Source organism: Orcinus orca, chromosome 1 (genome assembly GCF_937001465.1).
Source record: "Orcinus orca chromosome 1, mOrcOrc1.1, whole genome shotgun sequence".
NCBI classification, from domain to species: Eukaryota; Metazoa; Chordata; class Mammalia; order Artiodactyla; family Delphinidae; genus Orcinus; species Orcinus orca.
In genome coordinates, this window is record NC_064559.1 from 51,217,537 (window position 1) to 51,241,902 (window position 24,366).

Here is a 24,366-nt window from a genome sequence, read left to right on the forward strand (position 1 = left end):
TATAGAAGGTGATAAAGGCTGTAATAGTTACACGGAGTGCTGTAGGAGAACACAGAAGGGATCTCTAAAGCAGATGAGGGGTAATACTGATTCTTAAAGGGCAAGTAAAAGTAAACTAAATGAAATGGAGCGGGGAGGGTCCAAAAAGAAGGTACATCATATGTAATGGCACAGGAGACAAAGAGAGCATGGCTCTTCAGAGAAATGGAAGTAGTTAGAACCAGTAGAATATGGTAAGAGGGGAAATGCCAAGTGACAGGGCTGGAGATAGACTAAAGACTTAATAATAAAGGGACTTTCACACTATACTAAGTGGCTCTGAGGAAACACTGAAGGTTTCAAACAGGTAAGTAACCAATTGGCTGCAAATTTTAGAAAAATCACTCTGGTTGCCATGTGGTTAATGTATGAAGTGGGAAAAGGTTACAGGACAGGGAAACCTATTAGGAGTCCACTGCAGTAACTCAGATGATGGCCTAAATTAAGAGTCAGTGAAGGTTAAATGAAAGTCATATAGTTCCAGACACAGAGTAAGTACTTAATAACTGCTGGTACTTACCCCACATTAATCTTCATGTTTTTTAGTCTCATGATTTAATTTTTAAATTGAGGCTTTAGTATACTTTGACAATATAGGTATCCTACCTCTAAGAATGCTGGAAAGAGGCCTCTAAAACCTTTTAATCCAAGGACAGAACCACAATTGAAAATTATAGATGTTAATACTTGTGCCAAGTACAAGGACAAAGTAGTCAATCTTCTTTCATAATGATAAAAATTAGTACATACAGAAATGTCAAAAAATATGGATATCAGCAAAGCAACGTGCTTTGGAGCCAGACAAACCATGGTTCAATTCCTTGGTGTGCCGCTAGCTATGTGACTGTGGGTGAGTTTCTTAACATCTTCATGAACCTCAGTTCCCTTATCTATAAAAAGAGGATATCTGTCTTGGAAGATTGTTGTGAAGATTAAATGCAGGAAGAACAACTTACACAGTACTTGTACAATGTCGACTGTCAAGGAATGGTAGCTATATTATTACATGGAACAACTATTTTGTAAATCAGCTAATTAAATGGGGGAAGCCAGAACAGAAGGGAAGACACTATTTCGCTTAAAGAAACAAGATTAAGGAATCCAAAACAAGCAATGTCTAAGCCATTTATCAGACTTTATTAAATCAAAGTCTTTTTACCTTCTATCGCGATTCTTGTGTCTTGAAGACTCAGAATAACTATCATATGAAGGAGAAAACTTCTGATGCTTGGAGTCAAGGGTCCCTTCTTTACTCTGAGAGAGTGGACCAGATTGACTTTTCCTACAAAGAAAATAAAAACTGATTAAAACATTTAAAGTCTCAAACAAGAGAAAGATTTTTAAGTACTGCTTAATATTAACATGAGATAAAATCTTGAATGAATAGAAATTATGAAATAACTGTTGCAAAGTATTTGAGAAAGAAAGGCATTTGCTCACAGAAAAGTGTACAACACATTAAAGAATATCTTCTATTTATTAGGAGAAATAAACACAAATCACCCCAAGTATCAATGAATGTGAATAGAGAATTAAAATCTATGAATTAGAGACAGTCAAAATGTGATGTAAAAAAATACACATATGGGACTTCCCTGGTGGTGCAGTGGTTAGGAATCCGCCTGCCAGTGCAGGGGACACGGATTCAAGCCCTGATCTGGGAAGATCCCACATGCTGCGGAGCAGCTAAGCCCGTGCACCACAACTACTGAGCCTGCGCTCTAGAGCCCCGAGTCATAACTACTGAGCCCACGTGCCAGAGCTACTGAAGCCCGCGCTCCTACAGCCCGTGCTCCGCAACAAGAGAAGCCAGCACAATGAGAAGCCCGCGCACCTCAACGAACAGTAGCCCCCACTCGCCGCAACTAGAAAAAAGCCAGCGTGTAGCAACGAAGACCCAACGCAAACAAAAATAAATAAATAAAATAAATTTATTTTTAAAAAGTACACATAAACATGACATCACCCAGCCCTGCCTAAAAAACTCTCCAATGACTTTACGTTGCTCCTAGAATAAACTCCAAAATCCATAAGATCTGAAAAGTTCTACCATAATCTGATCCCTGCATCATCTCCTACCATTCTCCTCTTTGCCCTTTGCCCCCAGTCACTTCGGTCTTCCTTCATCTTCTCCTCCACCTTTGCATGTATTGACCTGCCTATTCCTTACCTCCTTTACATCACTGACTCCCTTTCATCCACTAGATCTCACCATAAACTTTACTTCCTCAGGAAAACCTTCTCTGACCTCCTTGCTATTCAAACTCCTTTGTTGTATATCTCAAAGACATATGTTCCTTTCTTTCATAATGCTTAATTTGTAAGTGTTCATTCACTTAAAGGATATTTGATTAAAGTCTCTCTTCCCCACGAGACTGTATGCCCATAACTGTATTTCCAGTACCCACAACAGTGCCTGGGACACGATACTCATGACATATTTGCTGAATGACTGGATATTAACCTATCTGTTTCAGCTCTTGTCCTTAGTTGTTTCACGAAGTCTGGAGCATACTGCCGCTGGTGGTCATATAGCGTTGCTAGGGGAGCTCCTGAAGCAGTGATGGCATCTGAGATATGAGTTCGAGTCAACTCTGCCATCTAAATATGAACACACACAAGGCAAAGTAGATATAAAAAGGTAACATCACAGAAGAACTGAGAGTGAGCAGAGTGTCTTAGAAAGATCACTGGATTGAGAGCAAGCAAATTCTGCCATATTAGGTAAAATATTGTGGGCAGGTCATTTAGACTCTTTAAGTTTCAACAACTTCCTTATAAAAATAGAGCTAGACCACATGATTTCTAAGGTTTCACCCAGCTATAACAATCTATGAATTATTAGACAGACAACCTTCAAATCCAAAATAAGCCACAGTAAACCAAAAATTAAATCTTCCTTCAAGAATCAATTCAATTAGAACTTCCTATCTAAGTCTTTTCTGACCAACAATGTGAAGTACATCTTCCCTATGCTTAGCCATTATTGCCATGTATTACTCATTTGGTATTTATTCAATCACTGCTTTGACGAATTGAAGTGTTTTTGAAATCTCTGTTAATTGTAATCTAAAATTTTCTTGAGAAAAGAGACTTTATACTTATTTGCACAACCCCATGGTACCCATCATATAGTAGGTTCATGGCTTTTTAATAACAGAATCATTTCACAAACAGTCCTAAATAGTAACTGCTAAAATAAACTGTAACTTTATAGATTATGATATCCTACATAGAGAAAGCAGTAAAACTATTTCTGGCTTTATCTTTGGTATAATTAAAAAAAAAGGACACTAATATCACTCTGGGTAACAATGAAACATCTTCATACAAAACAGACCCATGGCTCCGTGGGACTAAGACTGGGGACTGACTGCAAAGGGCATGAAAGAATATTTCCAATACTCTTAAAAGTTTTATTTCTTGATTATGGTGGTGTTCAGAGGAATAGATAGATACAATAAAGAAATATATATAGATACCTATATCTGTCAAAACTCATAAAACTGTATACTTAAAATGGATATATTTTATTGTTTGTAAATTACACATCAATAAAATTGATATTTTTTTAAAAAGCTTACTCAGGGGCCAAAATATAGAGTTCTTCTGCGTCTTTTTTCTGCCCCCTATATCGTTCACATGGACAACACACTACAATAAATGATGCCTCATTTCTATAGGGTATGGCCCTCATTGAAAGTCACTTATCAAAACTATGCATTCGCTAGATGTTAGAAACCCATGACTGCTAAGACCAAAGGTAATCAGACTGACTAAAAAGAACTAAAAGGAAAAGCATTCTCAGTGGCTCTCACCTCACAGATTTGGCGTGCTGCATCTGTGGTCAGGCGAGCAGTCTCTGTTTGCTGAGCAGCTATTTTACAAGTTGCTTCCTGCAGGACTTCAGTTACATCCCGTTGTGATTTAACCACCTGCTGCAATGATTCCGCATGGACCCGTTAATAAAAGAGGGTGAAAAGAGAACTTACTTTATGTCTCAGTCTCATCCCACCCACATTAGTTTTAACTTGTAAATTTGTTTCATGGATCAAATGCCTTGAGGAAAAGAAAACCCAAAACCTTTGACTACTATCTTGATTTCATGTCTTAAAATTTAGATTTTAAAATCTGGAATCTTAAAATCACTGCTGAAGTTTAAGTCTTAACTCCACTGTTCACAAGTTGATGTGTCTGTAGACAAGTAACTACTGTATACCTCAGTTTCCATTTCTCTAAACTGGGGATAGGCCTTGACTACTTAATTTCACAGGGTTGCTACAAGAATCAAATGACGTGAAATTAACTCATATGGTATAATGTACTAAAACATTATTATTTACATCTTTCCTTTTTATTCCTATATAACTAAAAGAATACTAAAGTGATTTCAAGGATAGAAATTTGCAAAAGAAGCTACCTGAGCTGCTTTGCTTCGGGTTTCTTCTAATTGCCTCTGACACTCCAGAGCCTCTTGTTCAGCCTTCAATTTCAAAAGGGCCAAGTCTCTTTCATGGCGTTGCTGCTGTGCCTTCAAAATAAAGAAATGATCAACTATTAATTCTAAGACACTAATCTATTTCAGTGCAGAAACTAAATTAAATAGAATGCTGTTTTCCTAACACAGATCTTTTGAAGCAACTAATCAGAGCCTAAAGGAAAGACAGGAAATAGCGGAGACATCAACCATTTACCATTTATCTAAATATTTAGTGACCACCCACTGTGTATCAAATAATGTAGTAATATAAAAAATTTCCAAGACATGCATGACTAAGAACTCATATCAAAAAGCTGGTTTAAAAGAAAAGCTATGGTACCTAACTCTTTGGAGGAGATTAAAACATCCTAAATATAAGAATAAAGATAATGCTTCACCCCTCACAATTTTATGATTCCTTTATTTTGACTTTGAAGGAGCAGCTTCATAAAAATGTTGCCCTCCAAAACGTCTCCTTCTCAACAGGACTCTTTCTTACAATTATTCCATACGATGTTATCTATAAATTTATATATTTTCATTTCTTCTGGTATAGTGCTAAATAATATAGGTTCTCTAAAGGTGGTAAGGCTGTATATAAAGTCATACAATACCCTGTCCGTATTTGGAAACCCAGAGATATAATGTATCCCTAAAATGGTAGATAACGTCAGCGGTTTTTCAGATCTCAAGGAAAGGATGACAACTGCAATAGGGCCATTTCCTCAATCCAGTGATTTTTTTTAATAAAGTTGGTATCAGCCCCTCTCCACTGTCCACCAGTGAGCATTTGGAAATGTCTGGAGAGCTTTTACTGTCACAATGAATGGACAGCACTATTGTTATTTATTGGGAGGAATGTAGGAAGGTTGAACAGTTCCATACAAAAGAACTATCTATTGGTATTTTATGAGGAACAACTAGAAAATGAAATTGAAAAAAAATCATTTATTATCAAAAGACATAAAATATTTAAGAATAATTTTTAAAATGTGTAATACCGCTACACTGAAAATTACACTGCTGAGAGAAATATTTAAAAACCTGAACAAACAGAAAAAGATACTATGTTCATGAACTAGAAGATGCAATATTGTTAATATGTGAATTCTCCTCATACTGATCTATAGATTCAACGTCATTCAAATCAAAATGCCACCAGGCTTTTAAAATTTTTTGTAGAAACTGACAAACTGATTCTAAAAGTTATGCAGAAATGCAAAAACGTAGAATAGCCAAAACTATCTTGAGAAGAACAAAGTTGGAGTAATTACAGCCTGATTTCAAGACTCACTATGGGGGAGGGATAAATTGGGAGATTGGGATTGACATATACACACTACTATATATAAAATAGAGGACCTACTATAAGGACCTACTGTATAGCACAGGGGACTCTACTCAATACTTTGTAATGGCCTAAATGGGAAAAAAAAACTAAAAAAGAGTGGATATATGCATATGTATAACTGATTCACTTTGCTGTACACCTGAAACTAACACAATATTGTAAATCAGCTATATTCCAATAAAAAATTTTTTTAATTGAAAAAAAAAGAAACAAAAATAGTATGGTACTAATAAAGCTATAGTAAAATAGTAAGGTACTAGAAAAACAGTATGGTACTAGACAAATAAGTCAATGGAAAAGAACAGAGTGCAGAAATAGACCAACACATAAATGATTACTTAAATGTTGATAAAGGTACCAAGGTAATTGAAGAAAACGGTGCTAGAACAACCAAACATCCATATGGGAGGAAAGAATTTAACTTTGACCCCTTCCTCACAACCTGTAATTAACTTGAAATGGTTCACACACTTAAATATAAAAGCCAAAACTATAAAGCTTTGGGGAAAAAATAAAAGAATATCTTTGTTAGAGTACCTTAATATCTTAGGGCAGGCAAAGTTTTCTTAGAATACAAAAAGCACTACCCATAAAAGAAAAAGATTAAAAACTAGATTTCATCAAAATTAAAATCTTCTGCTCTTCAAAAGACATAGTTTAAAAAAATGAAAAGGCAAATCAAGGATGAAAAGCAATATTTGAGATATATCTGAAAAAGACTTGTTTCTAGAATATATAAAGAACTCCTACAACTCAATAAGTAAGACATCCCAATCATGAAATAGGCAAAAGATTTGAACAGATATTCACAAAAGAAGACATAAGTTTGATCAATAAATATACTAAAAGATCAATCTCATCAATCATAAAAGAAATGCAAATTAAAACCACAATGAGATACTACTTCACTCTCACTACAATACACAATGATAGCAAAGATATAATACAACTAGAACTCTCATATATTGCTGTCAGAGTATAAGATGTTACAACTATTTTGGAAAACAGAATGGCAGTTTCTTATAAAGTTAAACATACACTTAACCCAAGCAATTACACTCCTAGGTATTTAGGCAAGAAAAATAAAAATACGTGTTGTATACAGGGCATTGCAAAAAAGTGCTCAGAGCAGGAATACTTATGGTAGCCAAAAACTGGAAATAATACAAATGTACATCAACAGGAGAATGGATAAATGAACTGTGATATATTCATCAATGGAATGTTACTCAGCAAAAAAACCAAAAGCAACACCATGGATGCAATAACATGGATTAATCTTAAAAACGTTATATTGCATAAAATAAGCTAAACACAACAGAGTACAAAGTATACTTCCATTTTATGAAGTTCTAGAACTGGCAAAAATAAACTATGGTGATATGAATCAGAATACTAATTGCCTCTAGGAGGAGAGATTAACTGAAAAGGGGCCTGGGTAAAACTTCTGGGTGACTGAAGTGTTCTATATTTTGATTAGGATGGTTGTTACATGTTCAAAATTCATCAAATTATACACTTAAATTCTGTGTATTTTATTATATTTAAATACTACCTCAGTTTAAAAATATATATACCAATAGCATTCCCACCAAGGAACACTGGATTTTTGTTAGCTAAGGGAAAGTCCTATTATCCTGGCATTACCAAATACTTAGATCTCAGAAACTTTTCTTTTTAGTACAAATAAAGTATTAAAAAACAAAACAAAGAAACAAAAACTCAACCATTTCTGACCTGTCACAAAAAAGAGAAAATATTGAAAATGTTTGATAAGCTGATTTTCACAGTCATGAAAAATGTAGAGAATGTGGAAAATGAAGTATTTGAAAGAGAATGATTGTATTATTGTTCTGCTGCCAAATACTGCATGTTTAATTATCTTTTTAGCATATGGTAGTTTTTCTCAGGGTTATTTATAGGTACTGTATGACAGACTATTTTTTTCTACTTGGCAAGTTAAAGTTGTTGTTTTTTTAACTCATCATTAAAAGTATTTGAAATAGCAAAGAAAAGAGAAAAAAATGCAGAAAACTCCTCAAATACCTTTATGATCTGAGCCAGAGACACACTCTCCTGCTGAGCAAGTGAAATGCCTCTAACTCTTTCTACATCTGATAGTTGGCGCACTGACTCCTCAATGGCACTCAAGTAACTGAGTTCTGCTGCCATACGATGCTGGAGGCCAGCAGGAGAAAAGCGCTTAGAACCTGGAAGGCATATAATTGTCAAATATCAAAGTTCACATGAAATTACATCTCAGATTTCTAAAATTCATTTCTCATTTTAAGGTCCAAAAACAAGTCTGCTTTCCTCTTTAGGAAAGAGAGTGACTTATTAGTACAATGTGTCTTAATAGTTACTTCTTTTGTGTGTGGATGAGCACACATACATGCATGTGTACATAATACATATATACCTATGAACACTTAGGAGTACATATATGGGATACATTTTTCAAGTGTCTTTTGAATAATGCTGGCAAAATGGGAAAAGTCACCACTATTGAATCTCTCACGCTTTTCAATATTTATTTTCGGGCACAATTTTTGTTTTCAAAAAGTAATTGCATTCACTTGAAACAACATTTCTCTATGGTTTAATTGAAAGAAAAGAAATTTTCAGAAAAAAATTAATACCTTATTTTTTAATTTACAGCTGCATGGATCTACTTGCCTGGTGTTGAAGCCATCTCTGTCGTTCTGCTGGCAGCCAGGTTCGTATCAGCAAAAGTTGCATTAGGCTTAAATCCTGTTATAGTTGGAGTCACTACTATTGAGGATTTAGATCTTTCTAATGAAGTTCCTGGAAGGTCAAACTGCAACAATTTCTGGGAACTTGGAGATAGGGGAGAAGTTGGAGTTTTCTGTGATCTTCCCTTGTCTGATGAGACACTAGAAGTTTTGTTTCATAAAGACATTATAGAAAGGAAAACTACTTCAAGAATCATCTAAACAATTAATAAGAACAACATGCATAACTTTATTAACATTAGCTTTAAAAAGCTGTGATTCAGGCATTTATTCATTTAACCGAGTCGCTATGCTGAGTGAATGACTATGAATACTCCTCTTACTGCTAGATTTACAGTGGGGAACAAGCTAGGGACAAACCCTGCCCAAAATAATATGGAAAAGGAGTCTCTTGATTAAATTGGCACTTAACTCTTTCCTCTACAATGTACATTTATCATGAATCACTTATTGTAGTATCAGGCAAAATTCTCTAGAATACTTGGAGTTTATACAGCAATAAAATTACAACCATACAAAAAGGCAAGGTCAAGCCTATTTTATAAAAAACATTTTAAAATATATCTCTGAAAGAGAATAAAATACCATTTTGTGTTAAAAATGTTTAAATGACAAAAATTACTCGTTATTCCTCTTAACCAAAAAGTCACAGCAAAAATTTTTCATACTAACCATCTCTAAATACTTTATATATGTCCATTTGTTTCTGTCCACTTTTTAATGCTTACAGCTCTTTCCTGAACTTTCTAAGAAGTAACCTGTCATAGCAATTTGATGAAAACAACTCAAGGACACAAGGCACATGTCTAGCCCCTCTTTGAGAAATTATGCTCATTAAAGGTATTGTTTCTCATAACAAGAAGCATGCTGCCTTGCACTAACCATTTATTTACTGACTAAATTACTCAAATACCCTATAAAGCATGTTAGCAGTTAGCATATTTCAACATACTAAAGCAAGCTTACTTTTAGCTTTAATAAAACTATGAGATGGTTTTCAAAGGTAAACATTTCTCTTATACCAGCATTTAAATATTTGAATAAAAGTAGTCTTGAGAGGCACTCACTTGTTTCCAGTGACCTTTAATTTTCTACTGACGGTTTAGAGAAATACATTTTTAACAGTCTGACAATTTCATTTATGGAACATAAAAAGAATTATCATTACTTCTGTCTCCTAATAGATCTCCATGAAAGAATTCCAACACAACATCAAAACAAACTACTCTGTCTGAATCTCACCTTATGGTTTTACAAGATGAATTTATATTTGTTCTGCAGAGACTTCCCCAGATTAGCGTTTCCAATGATGTTAGTTAAGTTTTCCAAAAAATAAAAAGGAAACAAAGGGAAAGAGTGTGTAGACAGTGTCTACAGCCATGTAAGTTAAGAAAAAAATAGGCTAAATAATTTTTTAAAAATCTGGACTCCTTTGTATCAAAACCTCAAATTGTTTTATCCACTGTGAATCTCCACAGGTGGAAAAGTGGGGGGCTAGACTACAGTATGGGGCATTTATCAACTTATTTGGCTATGGATTCTGTTTCAGAAATGTTTAACTTGGTAGATTTTGCCAATTAAATCATCAGAGTGTCTCTTAAGGAAAGGTAAAGTTTTCTGAATTCCAAAATCATTGACAAAGAAATTAAAATTCAACTTTAAACATAGCAACGATGGTATTAATGATACAGCATTATCTGCAACATGAAAGCATTAAAAATGATTATCTGTATGTGACACTGTACTAGAAAAAGCACATAGTTTTAAAATAAAAAAGAAATATTCATGTCTTCTCAGAGCTTAAATTTCCAGAAGGACAAAACCAGTGCAGCAGATAAAAAGTCATGGAGACAGAGTAGGAACTGTACATAAAGCAATAGTTATGTGTAAGCAATAGGCTAAGTGCATAATATATTATGATATTAAAAAGAAGTAAAAAAACAGAGTGTACAAGTTCCATGATCAATGTAAGAGTGAGACTTGAAAATCTGCTTGAGTCATCTAATAAGTTGAGCAGAAGAGAAAAGTTCAGAGGTACAAATAAACAATGATACCAAAAGAACACTAAGTGGTTGTGTTTAAAGAGTGGAAGAATACAGTTGAGAAGAAAACTGTATAAACAAAGGAAATAAGATAGTCTTTGGTAGCCTAGTGATAACACTTCAAATAAAGTTAAGCTCTTAATGTTGATCTCTGGGGTAACTGTGAGCTCCCAGAGTACCCTAAGGAGAGTAGTTGCTTGGTCAAAGGATTGAGTCGAGAAAACAACTGTGGCAATGGCATTTAGAATAGAAAGGTAGGTTGTGCTAGAGGCAGAGAATTCCTGTGGGAGTGGTTGTAATTGTTTAGGTGAGAGATGACTATATTCTAAAATATAGATAACGACTAGAGCTATGAACAAAACCACAAAAAACCATAAATTTATTAAGTGAATTCTCTGAACATCAATGATATTGTAACTTTAATTAAATATGAATTACAGTATAAAATATGCATTACTTTACCTCAAAGAATGCCCAGAAAGATCCTCCAAAGTGCTATCAGTGTCAAGAGTCTGCTCATAATCTTTCACAGAAAGTTTGCTACTGGTCCCAGATTTCTTTCCTTGATGAGAGCCACGTTCTGAACTAGAGTGTACTTTTTCTTCGTCAAGAAGTGAGTTCTGAATATTTCCAGTGAGTGAATCTAGCCCTGTAAAGTAAATTTCTTATAAAACTGATTCCCAATATTAGAAGCTACTGAGAGATAATTGATATCTAGATTTCAATAAAATAACAAAAAGTACAAATAACAAAAAGTACAGACTATCTTAAAATGGACTTTAAAAAAATTTGTTTTTCATATGTAAGATAAAGCAGTTCTTCATTCTTTGCTTCCATTTAAGCAAAGTGAAATTTCTTCCATTAATATCTCCCACTTGCTATTAAAAAACAAATTGTTCTTAGATCAAACGTTTAAAAAGAAAGACAAACATATTAAACAAGAATGAAGTACTATTCTATCCCTATAAAAAAGTAACCAAAAGGAAATTTTTTAAGGATAAAACCCAGAGGTAAGCGAAAAATGGTATCAACTGCCAACTGAACTACCATAATCCTTTCAAAAAACTCTATGGCAGTGATGGAATATTACTCATCCATAAAAAGAAACGAAATTGAGCTATTTGTAATGAGGTGGATAGACCTAGAGTCTGTCATACAGAGTGAAGTAAGTCAGAAAGAAAAAGACAAATACCGTATGCTAACACATATATATGGAATTTAAGAAAAAATGTCATGAAGAACCTAGGGGTAAAGCAGGAATAAAGACGCAGACCTCTTAGAGAACGGACTTGAGGTTATGGGGAGGGGGAAGGGTGAGCTGTGACAGGGCGAGAGAGAGTCATGGGCATATACACACTAACAAACACAGTAAGGTAGATAGCTAGTGGGAAGCAGCCGCATGGCACAGGGATATTGGCTCGGTGCTTTGTGACAGCCTGGAGGGGTGGGATGGGGAGGGTGGGAGGGAGGGAGACGCAACAGGGAAGACATATGGGAACATATGTTTATGTATGACTGATTCACTTTGTTATAAAGCAGAAACTAACACACCATTGTAAAGCAATTATACCCCAATAAAGATGTTAAAAAAAAAAAAAAAAAAAAAAAAAAAAAAAAAACTCTATGGCAAGAACTAAGTAGCCAGATTCATAAAACTGTTCATATTCTCTAAGAATAATCTTACTTACAGGGGTATCTTAAGGAGATTATTGAAACAAACAAAACACAAATTGTGCGTGACATTCAATGCATAACTTTAAAATTAAAAAAATTTCGGGACTTCCCTGGTGGCGCAGTGGTTAAGAATCCGCCTGCCAACGCAGGAGACATGGGTTCGAGCCCTGGTCTGTGAAGATCCCACATGCCATGGAACAACTATGCACCACAACTACTGAGCCTGCGCTCTAGAGCCTGAGAGCCACATCTACTGAGCCCACGTGCCTAGAGCCCATGTTCTGCAACAAAGACAAGCCACCGCAATGAGAAGCCCGAGCACTGCAACGAAGAGTAGCCCCCGCTCACCGCAACTAGAGAAAGCCCGTGCGCAGCAATGAAGACCCAACACAGCCAAAAATAAGTTAATTAAAAAAAAATTTCAACCTACATTTCCAACAATAGAATTGTCTATATTACATAGATAATAGTAACTTGAATATTTAAATAGCACTCTGTAATTTAAAATGCACTGCATATGTATTACCTTATTGCTCTTAAACACCTTATGAAGTGGGTACCATATAATTAATTTGCTGATGAGGTTAACTAGAGATCTATGAGGCTAAATAACTTAAGGATACACAGTCGATAGCAGAAATGGGACATAAATCCAGGCCTCATGACTCTAAGTCTAGGGCATTGTTCATCTTGATGATATGTTTCAATAGCAGCACAGAAAAATATTTGCTAGGTTAAAAAAAAAAGCAGAAAAAAGAATCATGTGCACATTTTAATGACAGTTAAAAAAAATTTTTTAATGCAGATATATGGTTAAAGATCAAAAGAAAATGGAAAAGTAAAGAAAAAAACAATTATGCTGCACACCCATGTTCACAGCAGCATAATCACAATAGCCAAAAGACAGAAGTAACTCAAGTGTCCTTCAACAATGACTGCAATAACAAAACATGGTATATACATACAATGAAACATTAGTCAGCCTTAAAAAGGAAGGACTTTTTTCTTTTTTTTTTTTTTGCAGTACGTGCGCCTCTCATTGTTGTGGTCTCTCCCGTTGAGGAGCACAGGCTCCAGATGCGCAGGCTCAGCGGCCAAGGCTCACGGGCCTAGCCACTCCACGGCATGTGGGATCTTCCCAGACTGGGGCACAAACCCGTGTCCCCTGCATCGGCAGGCAGACTCTCAACCACTGCACCACCAGGGAAGCCCAGGAAGGACATTTTGACACATGCTACAACATGGATGAACTTTGACAACATTATGCTAAGTAAAATAAGCCATCCAGTCACAAAAGAACGAATACTGTATGATTATACACCTATATGAGGTCCTAGAGTAGGCAAATTCATAGAGATGCACAAAGTAGAACAGCTGTTACCAGGTGCTAAAGGCAGGGGAAAATGAGAGTTATTATTTAGTGGGTATAGAGTTTCAGTCTGGGATAACAAAACAGTTGTGGAGATGGATAAAATGGTGATAGTTGCACAAAAGTGTGAATGTACTTAATGCCACTGAACTGGACACCTAACAATGGTTAAATTTCCTAGTCAAATTCATAGAGACAGAAAGTAGAACGGTGGCTGCCAGGGGCTGGAGAGGGAGGAATAGGGAGTCACTGTTTAATAGGTACAGAGTTTCAGTACAGGAGGATGAAGACGTTCTGGAGACCTATGGTAGTGAAACTTCGTTGCAAACAGTGTGAATAAATTTAATGCCACTGAATGGTATGCTTAAAAATGGTTAAAATGGCAAATTTTATGTTAGTTATTTTTACCAATAAAAAAATAGGTTAACTTAAAAATTATGCTATATTATGCTGTAGTGATAGTAATAAGGTAACAATTTTTCATTAAAATTTGGTTTAAAAAAGGAAAAAGGAGAACAGTCTTACCATATGAGAAATATCAAAGCCAACTATCAATCAAAGAAATGCAAATCACTTCAATGAGATGCCATTTTTCATTATTAGATTAGCAAATATTTTTAAAGTAATGAAACCTTGAGTGTCATTCAGTACACACAGGAAATAATATTCATAAACCATTTTCATGGGAGTGCAAACTCATATATCCTTTCTTGAGGACAACTCAAAAAATATATAAAAATCATTTTCCAGCCAAGCCCTTGACTCAGAAATTCCACCTGACTCATAGTCATTCATCCTAGGAAGCTATGTAAAGATATATACAATGAATTAAATATGCTGACTGCATTATCATAATGGGGAGAAAAACACACAAATAATCTAGACGATTATTAATCAGTGAGAAAGGATTCTATAATCTAAAATCTATTCATGATCCCTAGGCTAGAAGCAAGCTGTTAATACTGTTTATCTCTAAATTTTCCATAATACAGACGCACTCTTATAATAAAAACACTTCATTCATTTAATATATTTTTTCAAACATAAATATACAACTGAAAAATTGTTCTTGATTTCAAAAAACTAGAAATTGTAGACAATATAATGGTCTAAGCAAGAAAGACCTAAACTCCAAACAAGGAACCTATATGCAAAGAAAACGTTTGCCCACAGTTTAAAAGACTGCCAAAGGAAAGTATATGTTTTAAAGTTAAATTAAGATAAATAATTTTTTCTTATGATTACCACTTTAATCTATCAACTATTTTCAACTACATTGGGAAGGAGCTGAGTGAGCATGCAGACAATCTTTTCCACCACCAGATGGAGCATATACAACAAAATTTACACATCTCAGAACTCTGGGATAAAGTACTAAGTTTAAGTTGATGCTGTGGGAAGTAAAATATATGTTTTTTTTTTTAAGGCATTGTGAGAGGGATCAGGGAAACTGAAAGCCAAAAACAGTACCTGTATTTCATCTAACCAAGTTTTAGATTATAATTTTTAAAACCTATACTGAATCATATTGTTTATACTCATATATTTAATATATCATGATATCTTAACTTGTACAATATATTGCAGTAGAAGGTACACTTGATTCAGGAGTTAGAAGCCAGAATCTAGGCTTCGCCAGTAACTAGTTAGTAACCTTAGGTGAGACACTAACATAACAAAGATCGGCATTTTTGAGCAAGATCAGCATTTCCCAAAACATATTCTGCTCAATTCTAATGTAACATGCTGACAGAAGAACTGATTCTGTGGTCAAATAAATTTGAAAAATACTTCATACTATAGCCTCATCCTCATGCTAAAATAAATAATCCATATTAGCACATTAAAAGTGTTGATGAACACCAAAAGCACAAGCACCAAAAGCAAAAATAAATATGTGAGACTACATCAAACTAAAAAACTTCCACATTTTGTCTTCATCAACAAAATAAAAAGACAACCTATGGCAAAATACTTACAAATCATATACCTGATAAGGGCTTAATATCCAAAATACATAAAGAATTCACACAACTCAATAGCAAACAATCCAGTTAAAACATGGGCAAAGGAACTGAATAGACAGTTTTCTAAAGGGAAAACAGTATGGAGGTTCTTCAAAAAACTAAAGTAGTACTACCATATGATCCAGCAATTCCACTTCTGGGATTTTATCCAAAGAATATGAAAACACTAATTCGAAAATATATATGCACTCTGATGTTCATTGCAGCATTATTCACAACAACCAAAATATGGAAACAACCGTCCATCAGTGGATGAAGGGATAAAGAGGTGGTACATATAGAATGGAATATTATTCGACCATGAGAAAGAAGGACATCCTGCCATTTGTGACAACATGGATGGACCTTGAGGGCACTGTGCTAAGTGAAATAAGTCAGACAGAGGAAGACAAACACTGTATAATATCACCTATATGTGGAATCTAAAAAATCCAAACTCGTAAAAGGACAGAGTAGAAAAGTAGTTGTCAGGGGTAGAGGAAATAGGAAGATATTGGTAAAAGATTACCAACTTTCAGCTATAAGATAAATAAGGTCCAAGGATCTAATGTATAACATGGTTACTGTAGTTGATAACACCGTATCATATAATTGAAATCTGCTAGGAGAGTAGAACTTAAATGTTCTCACCAATATATATATATAGTGATGGATGTGTTAGTTAATGGACTAGATGGAAGGAATTCTTTCACAATATATATGTATATCAAATCATCATGATGTACACTTTAATTACCTTACAATTTTATTTGTCAATTATCCCTTAATACAGCTGTAAAAAATTAAAAGAAAAAAAAATAAAAGTGTTGATGAATCCTGCAAGAAAGAAACCTGTTTCACTCTAAAGGCTTTTCCCAAGTTTATGGAACCATGGAGCTCTTTTATCCTCAGAATACTTATGAAACAGCCTATTGCACTGAATCAGTATTTCACAAGAAAAGACAGGCTTTGGGAAGTGTTGATAAAATGATGTCTAATGTTCCTGCCAAAGACTTTCAGAACACTTCCAATCTGCAAGAGAATTATACTAGGTAAATGATTTAAAAAGAATCTATTCCTAGCACTCTCACATTGGAAATATAAAGTGGCACTAGCTTTTCTGAAGAGCTATTTGGCAAAATGTATCCAAATTTTAAGCACAGCATACTCAGTGTCCCATTATCTCCCTTCTAGGATTTTCTCTTAAAGGAAAGAACCAGATCAAATGCATAAAGATGCATTTGTAAGGATATTCAATGCAGCAGTGTTTATAATAGGAAAAAAAAAAAAAAGAACCTAAATGTCTAGCAATGGGGAATTGGCTAAATAAATTACAATATATTCAAATAACAGAACACTAGGTAGTCACTACAAAGGGTTATCCATATTTACTAACACAGAAAGGCATCTGTAACCCACTAACATAAAAAAGAATCGCATAAAATGTGATCTTGTACATGTAACGTTTTCTATTTACATATGCCTACTGATTGTCTAGAAGGATTCTTACTAAAAATGTTAACATTTCACATCCATTAGAATGTCTGTTCTTCAAAAAAAACAAAAACCCAGAAAACAACAAGGGTCATTTTAGTATGTATGTGGAGCAACTGGAACCCTTGTGCACTACTGGTGAGAATGTAAAAGGCTGTAGCTGCTATGGAAAACTGTATGGCAGTTCCTCAAAAAAATAAATATAGAAATGCCTTTTGATCCAGCAAGTCTACAACTGGGTATATACACAAAAGAACTGAAAGTGGGGATTCAAACAGTATTTGCACACCAGTGTTCATGTCCACATTATTCCCAATAGCCGAAAGGTTGAAACAATCAAGATATCCATCAACTGATGAAAGAATACACAAAACGTGGTATATACATATAATGGAATATTATTCAGGAAGGACATTCTGACACATGCTACAACATGGATGAAATTTGAAGACATTATGTGAAATGAAATAAGCCAGACACACAAAGACAAATATTGCATGATGCCACTTATATGAAGCACCTAGAGTAGTCAATTTCATAGAGACAGAAAGAACAGTGGTTAACAGGGGCTCAGGGAAGGCAGGAAAGGGAAATTGCTGCTTAATGGGTTCAGAGTTTCAGCAATGGGATGATGAAAAAGTTCTGGAATGAGGTAATGACGATGGTTGTACAACACTGTGAATGTGCTTAACAGCACTGTATTGTACACTTGAAAATGGTTAAAATGATGAAGTTTACATTATGTATATTTTACCACAATAAACTAAAATAAAACCTAAAAAAATGTTAACATTGGTTATCTCTAGGTAGAGGGAATACAGGTGATTTTTAATTTTTAAATATTTTCTATATTTACAGATTTCTCCTCCCCCCCCTTTTTTTTTTAACTCAATGAGCAATTTTTTACTATCAGAAAAAATAGTTTTGGAGGCAAAATCATTCCCTAGGGACCATCCGGTGAGCTTAAGAAGCCTTTGCCTAATTACTGTTATCTTCTCACCTCTAGGCTTACAGAGCAAATGAGATGTACACATTATACATGTAAGCTTCGAAATTACCATATAAAGCATCTATTATCATCTTCATTTTATAGATAAGGAAACTTGAGTATTATATTTATTCAATAACACTCAGAAATGTACATGATATAAAGTTTTTTAAAAAGCACTTGCAGGGCTTCCCTGGTGGCGCAGTGGTTGAGAGTCCGCCTGCCGATGCAGGGGACACGGGTTCACGCCCTGGTCTGGGAAGATCCCACATGCCGTGGAGTGGCTGGGCCCGTGAGCCATGGCCACTGAGCCTGCGCGTCCGGAACCTGTGCTCCACAGCAGGAGAGGCCACGACAGTGAGAGGCCCGCGTACCGCAAAAAAAAAAAAAGGACTTGCAAGACAATATGATTTCACTTCTGTTTTTTAAATAAAAATGTATGTGGGAGTGTGCCTGATTTTATGTATATACTGGAAAAATAGGCATCAAAAACATTAATAGTAGTTACCTCTGAGCAGAAGAATCAATAGGGATTTATGTTTCTTGCATGATTATTTATCTACAATCCTTAATTTTTTATCATTGTTAATGTATTCCTTTTGTACTAAGCGTAAGATTTATAATGTCATATATCAAAAGGTATTGTTGTAATGATAAATATGAAAGCCAATTACATTATCATAAAGAATTCATCTAACTTATGAAATGAAATCATAACTTTAGATCACTATCACAAAGTCACTGGTAAGAGAAAAAAATTACCATGTAGAATTCCACTTACATTCTATCTTTTCCTTTTTTCCTTTCTTTCCTTTAGAAGAAGAAGATGAACGAGATGACGCAGCAGACTGGGCCCCTGATGAGTGCTGGGAGGTAACATCCACAGAGGAAAGATCATAGGCAGACTTTCTGCTAGAATGATCCTCCTGAACGCCTAAACTGTTACTACCAATACTGTCAAAGAATAAGTAACAGTGGTTAAAGCAAGAAATAAAAAGTCTCAAATCACAGCTCAAACTATAGATATTTTACAATCTATTTAGTCACAAGGAGAATATAACTATAATCAAACACGCTTTCCACTTTTCTTGGTTTCTTACTACCAGAAACCTGGATTATTCCCTATGGCTCAATTTATTACTGAGAAAAGTCTCAGGCAGTTTTTTACTGAAGTGAAACCAATAAAAATGGGTAATTCAGACACATAAGAGAAAAAAATATAATGTTGGATACTGAAAAATGTGGCCTCAATTTCTATTCAAATTTATAATTTATTAATTTCCTTCTGATAATCTTATAGGGAACAATAATTTAATATGCTCTACTTCAACTGAGGAAAAAAATGCAATAAATCATATTGACTGGTGATATTAAATGTCAATACAATTAAATCCTTGCAAGTCTTGATTTAAAAATTAGTCTTTTCTTTAAAGTTCAAAATTTAAAATTATACTTCTCCTGCTATAATCTTAATAATATTTATTTTCATTAATCCAGCTAGATATAACTAATTTTTAAAAGATCATCCAATAATTTTATGTGCATTACAATTTGTAATTTGTGAAGAAAGTTACACTGCATGTGAGTAATTACAGATTATTTTGTATGGTAACAAAATTTAGGGAGGAAATTCTCTCTGGCAAAATCTGATTCACTTACTATATGACGCTGTACAAGTAACAACCTTAGTGCTTCAGTTTCCTCTCTCAAGTAGGAATAATAACAAAAATACTTATATCAGGCTATTGTAAGAATGAGTTAATACAGGTAAAGCCCACTCAGTCCTCTCAGTGCCTTGTACATTAAGTGCTCAATAAATATTAATGTTATAATGTTGCTATTTTTCAAAGATTTGCAAAATTTTAGATGTTATCCCAATTATAAAAAAATTTACTGATTACTTAGGATCATGAAGTCAAGGGTCTATCTAGTCATCTTCAATTCTATCACAGAAAACCATTTCTTAATCATCTCATATTAATATACCATGGGATAGTTTTCCCAATACTAACCTCTACTGGGGATTCACAGATTGCTTTAACAACCTGTATTTTGCTTATTATGTGCCAGGCCCTGTTCTACATACTTTGTATTTCACTGAATATTCATAACACTTTAACAGAGAAGAAAACTGAGGCACAGGGAAATTAAGCAATATGCCCAAAGACAAACAACTAATAATTAGGAGAGCCAGTATTTAAACCCACACAGTCTGGATCCAGAGCCCACGCTCTTAATAACCACTATGCTATCTTTAAACAAGGAAAATTTGACAAATATTCAGACCATAGTTCTCATTTGTACATTTTTCTCACTCTTCAGATTTTGCTCCATATTGTCAACATATTCTTCTTACTTGGGTTCAAGAGCTGACTTTTTTTCTGTCAAAGTCCCACTCCCTGCAGAGGAGACAAAATCATCTTCATATGAAATGCTGCTTAGAGGGGTTGTGATGGCATTCAAAGACCGTGATGCTGATGTTCCTCTTTCCAACCTGTCTTCAAATCCTGTCAAAAGTAATAATTAAAATGTGTTTTAAAACAAAAATTTAAAAAACTATAAGCAACGCATTCCATAATCTGGAGATTAACAACACGGATTTAGGGTCATTTTAGTTTGCTTTCATTAGGGCTTCTTTTCAAGTTATCTTTATACCTAACAATACATTTTTAACTTCTTATTAGGGAAATTTTCAAACATACATGACAGTAGAGAGAATCATATAATGAAACCAGTGCATCCATCACCCACCTTTAACAATTATCAATACATGACCAATCTAGTTTCAATTAAACTTCCTATTCCCTCCATCTGTAACTCTCCCCAAATATTACTTTGAAACAAATCCCAGATAACAGATCATTTCAACTCTAAACATTTCAGTATAATATCTTAATGAAAATCTAACAGAAGGATTTAAGGACAAATCCAACTTTCTTGTGGAAAAAAATGGAGGGTGTTGATTTAAAAGCACTTTGCTATAACCAAAAGAACTTTAATATCCAAAGAACCTTAAAACTATCACCTATAGAAATAAGTGTTAAACAAAAGAGATCAAAAGCACATATAGGTCTGCACAAGATCATACCAAAGTGGCTAAATATAAATTCTAGGAAAATGCAATGGGATACCCAATTAAGCATAAGCTGAACAGATGAAATCAATTCATTTGTCAGATATGTTGATGGAAATGAAAAACCACAGTATCCATGGCTGACTTAGGGCTCAGCCTCACTCTCCAACCTGGGAATTCTAAGGTTATACTAGCATAAGATGTGTAGAATCCACCTACAGTAGAAGAACAGAGAAAGGGACTTGAAGGAATTGAGGCCACCACAGAAAAGGAAAAGTTGTGTTGCAGGATTTCAGGGATAAGAAGGGAACTTTAAAAGTTATTGTTTCAGGATCCAAATATATAGCTACATTACTCTCAAAGTCTGTTTTTAAAATTAGTTTTGACAAACAGTAATAGATCTGTTTCCACATTAGAAATGTTACTGCAGTTGCCCCTCTCAATCCTTGACCACTATATTCCCAGTGATTCACACACAAATCACTGTTTTAAGAAATATACTTATTTTCTATCTAAATATATAACTCTGGTCACAGTAAACCTAGTATACACTTGATACATACCAATCCTGAACATCACCTAAGAATTTCTCTAAATTAGACTAAAATTTCTATAACCACCAACCATTGTTTTATGACAATAACAGCTAAAAACTAAAATTTTAAAGATTAAATTAGAATACTCTAGTTGAAGCTTGCAGATAACTCAGATTAATTTGGACAATAATAAATCTCTACTATCCTTGTAATGAATGATGAAAATTTACAGTTAAATATTATCTTGTGCAGAATTGTGAAATAATTTATCTTAAGATAACATACAAATATTACAAAGGTTACTTATTTTTCTCACCTTTTCCATATAATTTATATGATTTTGTAAAAATATTAATGACACTATGTGGACTTCCCTTCGCCAATTCTTCCCATGGTCCTTTGCTTTGTGTACCACCTATGGGCCCAAAGAGTGGCAAAAATTTTTCAGCTTCCTTCTGAAACTCTTTGATGGGTTCATAAGCATTTCTTTCTCCAGCACAAAATTCCTTTTCTTTTAAGATTTCTGCTAACTTCAAAGGGGACCGTGCATCTTGACCTCCCTCTTCTTCAGAGAGACTACCCTCACTAAGAAGAGGCCCTTCACTCACTGAATCTGTGCTGGAACCAAGAGACATTTTGGCTTTGTCTTGAGAACAAGCTTGCACATCAGAGCTAGAAAAGTCAGTCTGCCTCTTACACAACTGTGCCAGCAGCCCTTCTGGTTTGGGACCAGGGGATCTCATTCTGAAGCTTGATACGGCACTATGAGGTCTTATCATCTCAGGAAGCTTTTTAAATTCACTAAGGTTGCCTACACCAGGAAGATCATCATCAAAAGTTGCATGAGACACACAGGTTCCCAGCATCTTTTGAATTCGAGCAGAGAAAACATCTTCTGCATCCTCTTTCACAAGTGGACTTATAGCCTTGGTCCAATGTCCATCTTCTTGGGGTGTTCGCTGCACATCATACTCAGTGTTCCATACTGACCCATAGTTAATGTTAGCCCCAGCTAATTTCTTAGCTTCACTTTCAATCCTGCTGGACAAAGAAGCAGCTGTTGCTTTCAAGGCTTCAATACGATCCAGTTTACTCTTATATTGGCTAGCACTAGGTTTTAACAAGGCATCTGGATGAGCAGCTGGTGAGGTCAGATATGGTTGAGGTGTAAAAGTTAATGGCCCTGAAGCCATATTATGATTCTTCCTAGTTGGTAAAATGGATTCGAAATCCTTATGCAAAATTCCTACATGCTCTAGACTCAAGAGATGGGAAAATAAATTTCCAGCTGTTCCAACAAGAGGCTGTGGTTGAGAATGGTGGACTCGTGGACTCAGTCTGTCAGGCTGCATCCATGTAGGATCCATCAAATCCCTTCTGGAAATGAAAGTTACAATATGTTAGTTAACACAGGACCTCATAACTAAGCCATCTTTTTTTTAAGTTTTGTTTTTTCTGATTATAAGAGTAATGCATAGCCACTGCACACACACACACAAAAAAAGACAGACAAAGGATAAAAAAGATAAAGATCACTCATAGCTAACCAATGAGAAAGAGGCACTATCACTATTTCATTATATCTTTCTAGGACTTCCCTGGTGGCACAGTGGTTAAGGTCTGCCTGCCAATGCAGGGGACATGGGTTTGAGCCCTGGTCCAGGACGATTCCACATGCTGCAGAGCAACTAAGCCCGTGTGCCACAACTACTGAGCCTGAGTGCCACAACTACTGAAGCCCACGCGCCTAGAGCCCATGCTCTGCAACGAGAAGCCACTGCAATGAGAAGTCCATGCACTGCAACGAAGAGCAGCCCCTGCTCGACACAACTAGAGAAAAGCCTGCACGCAGCAATGAAGACCCAATGCAGCCATAAATAAATAATTTTTAAAAAAATAATTATATCTTTCTAAACATTTTTCTACATGTATGTTGTGTTTCATGTTATTTTCACGAAAATGAAATCTTATCATACATACTGTTTTGTAAACAGCTTTCTTCAACTAAGACACATTTTTTAAACTATTGAGGAGAAGGCATTATAACCCTTAAAACTCCGTGGACAAAATTTTTTACAATATTGGCTCTACCTTTCTCTTTAAAAATAATGTTACATAAAAGAGAAATGCTTAAGATTGTAGACATGATATTACTCTAACCAACACATATTTAATAAACACCAAACAGTTATGTTTAACATTGTACATACTAAAGAAATGAGATTATTACAATCTAGTTCTAAGAAAAATTGATAGGGCATCCTTAAAGGCTAGAAACAGAATAAAGATGCCCTAGATGACATTATATAATTCACTTATATTTCCAGATTATAGACAACCTCCCTGTATACTAAGGAATACTATACAAAGGTTAAAGACTGGTGTTAATTATTAAGAAGATCCTTAGAAAAAATAACATGAGGTTTTGTCCTTGGTCTTGTCCATTATTTTTGGATGATGACATGAAGACATGCTTATCAAATTTGTAGATGACAGAAAGTTAGGAGGCATGGCTAACCCAACAAATTATTGAATTATGATTCAAAGTTATTTAGACAGGC

At 34.8% G+C, this 24,366-nt stretch overlaps 1 protein-coding gene across 1 annotated transcript in view; it reads right to left on the reverse strand.

Moving 5' to 3' along the window:
• Window positions 1–24,366, reverse strand: part of CEP350 (centrosomal protein 350) — a 140,013-nt gene that overhangs the window by 79,038 nt on the left and 36,609 nt on the right. Inside the window, exons 12-21 of the mRNA XM_049700523.1 lie at window positions 22,122–23,182; window positions 20,553–20,703; window positions 18,978–19,150; window positions 11,128–11,314; window positions 8,547–8,764; window positions 7,917–8,080; window positions 4,461–4,570; window positions 3,858–3,999; window positions 2,504–2,640; window positions 1,199–1,321 (exon numbers count right to left, since the gene is read on the reverse strand). Of these exons, the coding sequence (XP_049556480.1) occupies window positions 1,199–1,321; window positions 2,504–2,640; window positions 3,858–3,999; window positions 4,461–4,570; window positions 7,917–8,080; window positions 8,547–8,764; window positions 11,128–11,314; window positions 18,978–19,150; window positions 20,553–20,703; window positions 22,122–23,182 (2,466 nt within the window). The remainder of the gene's footprint in view (window positions 1–1,198; window positions 1,322–2,503; window positions 2,641–3,857; window positions 4,000–4,460; window positions 4,571–7,916; window positions 8,081–8,546; window positions 8,765–11,127; window positions 11,315–18,977; window positions 19,151–20,552; window positions 20,704–22,121; window positions 23,183–24,366) is intronic.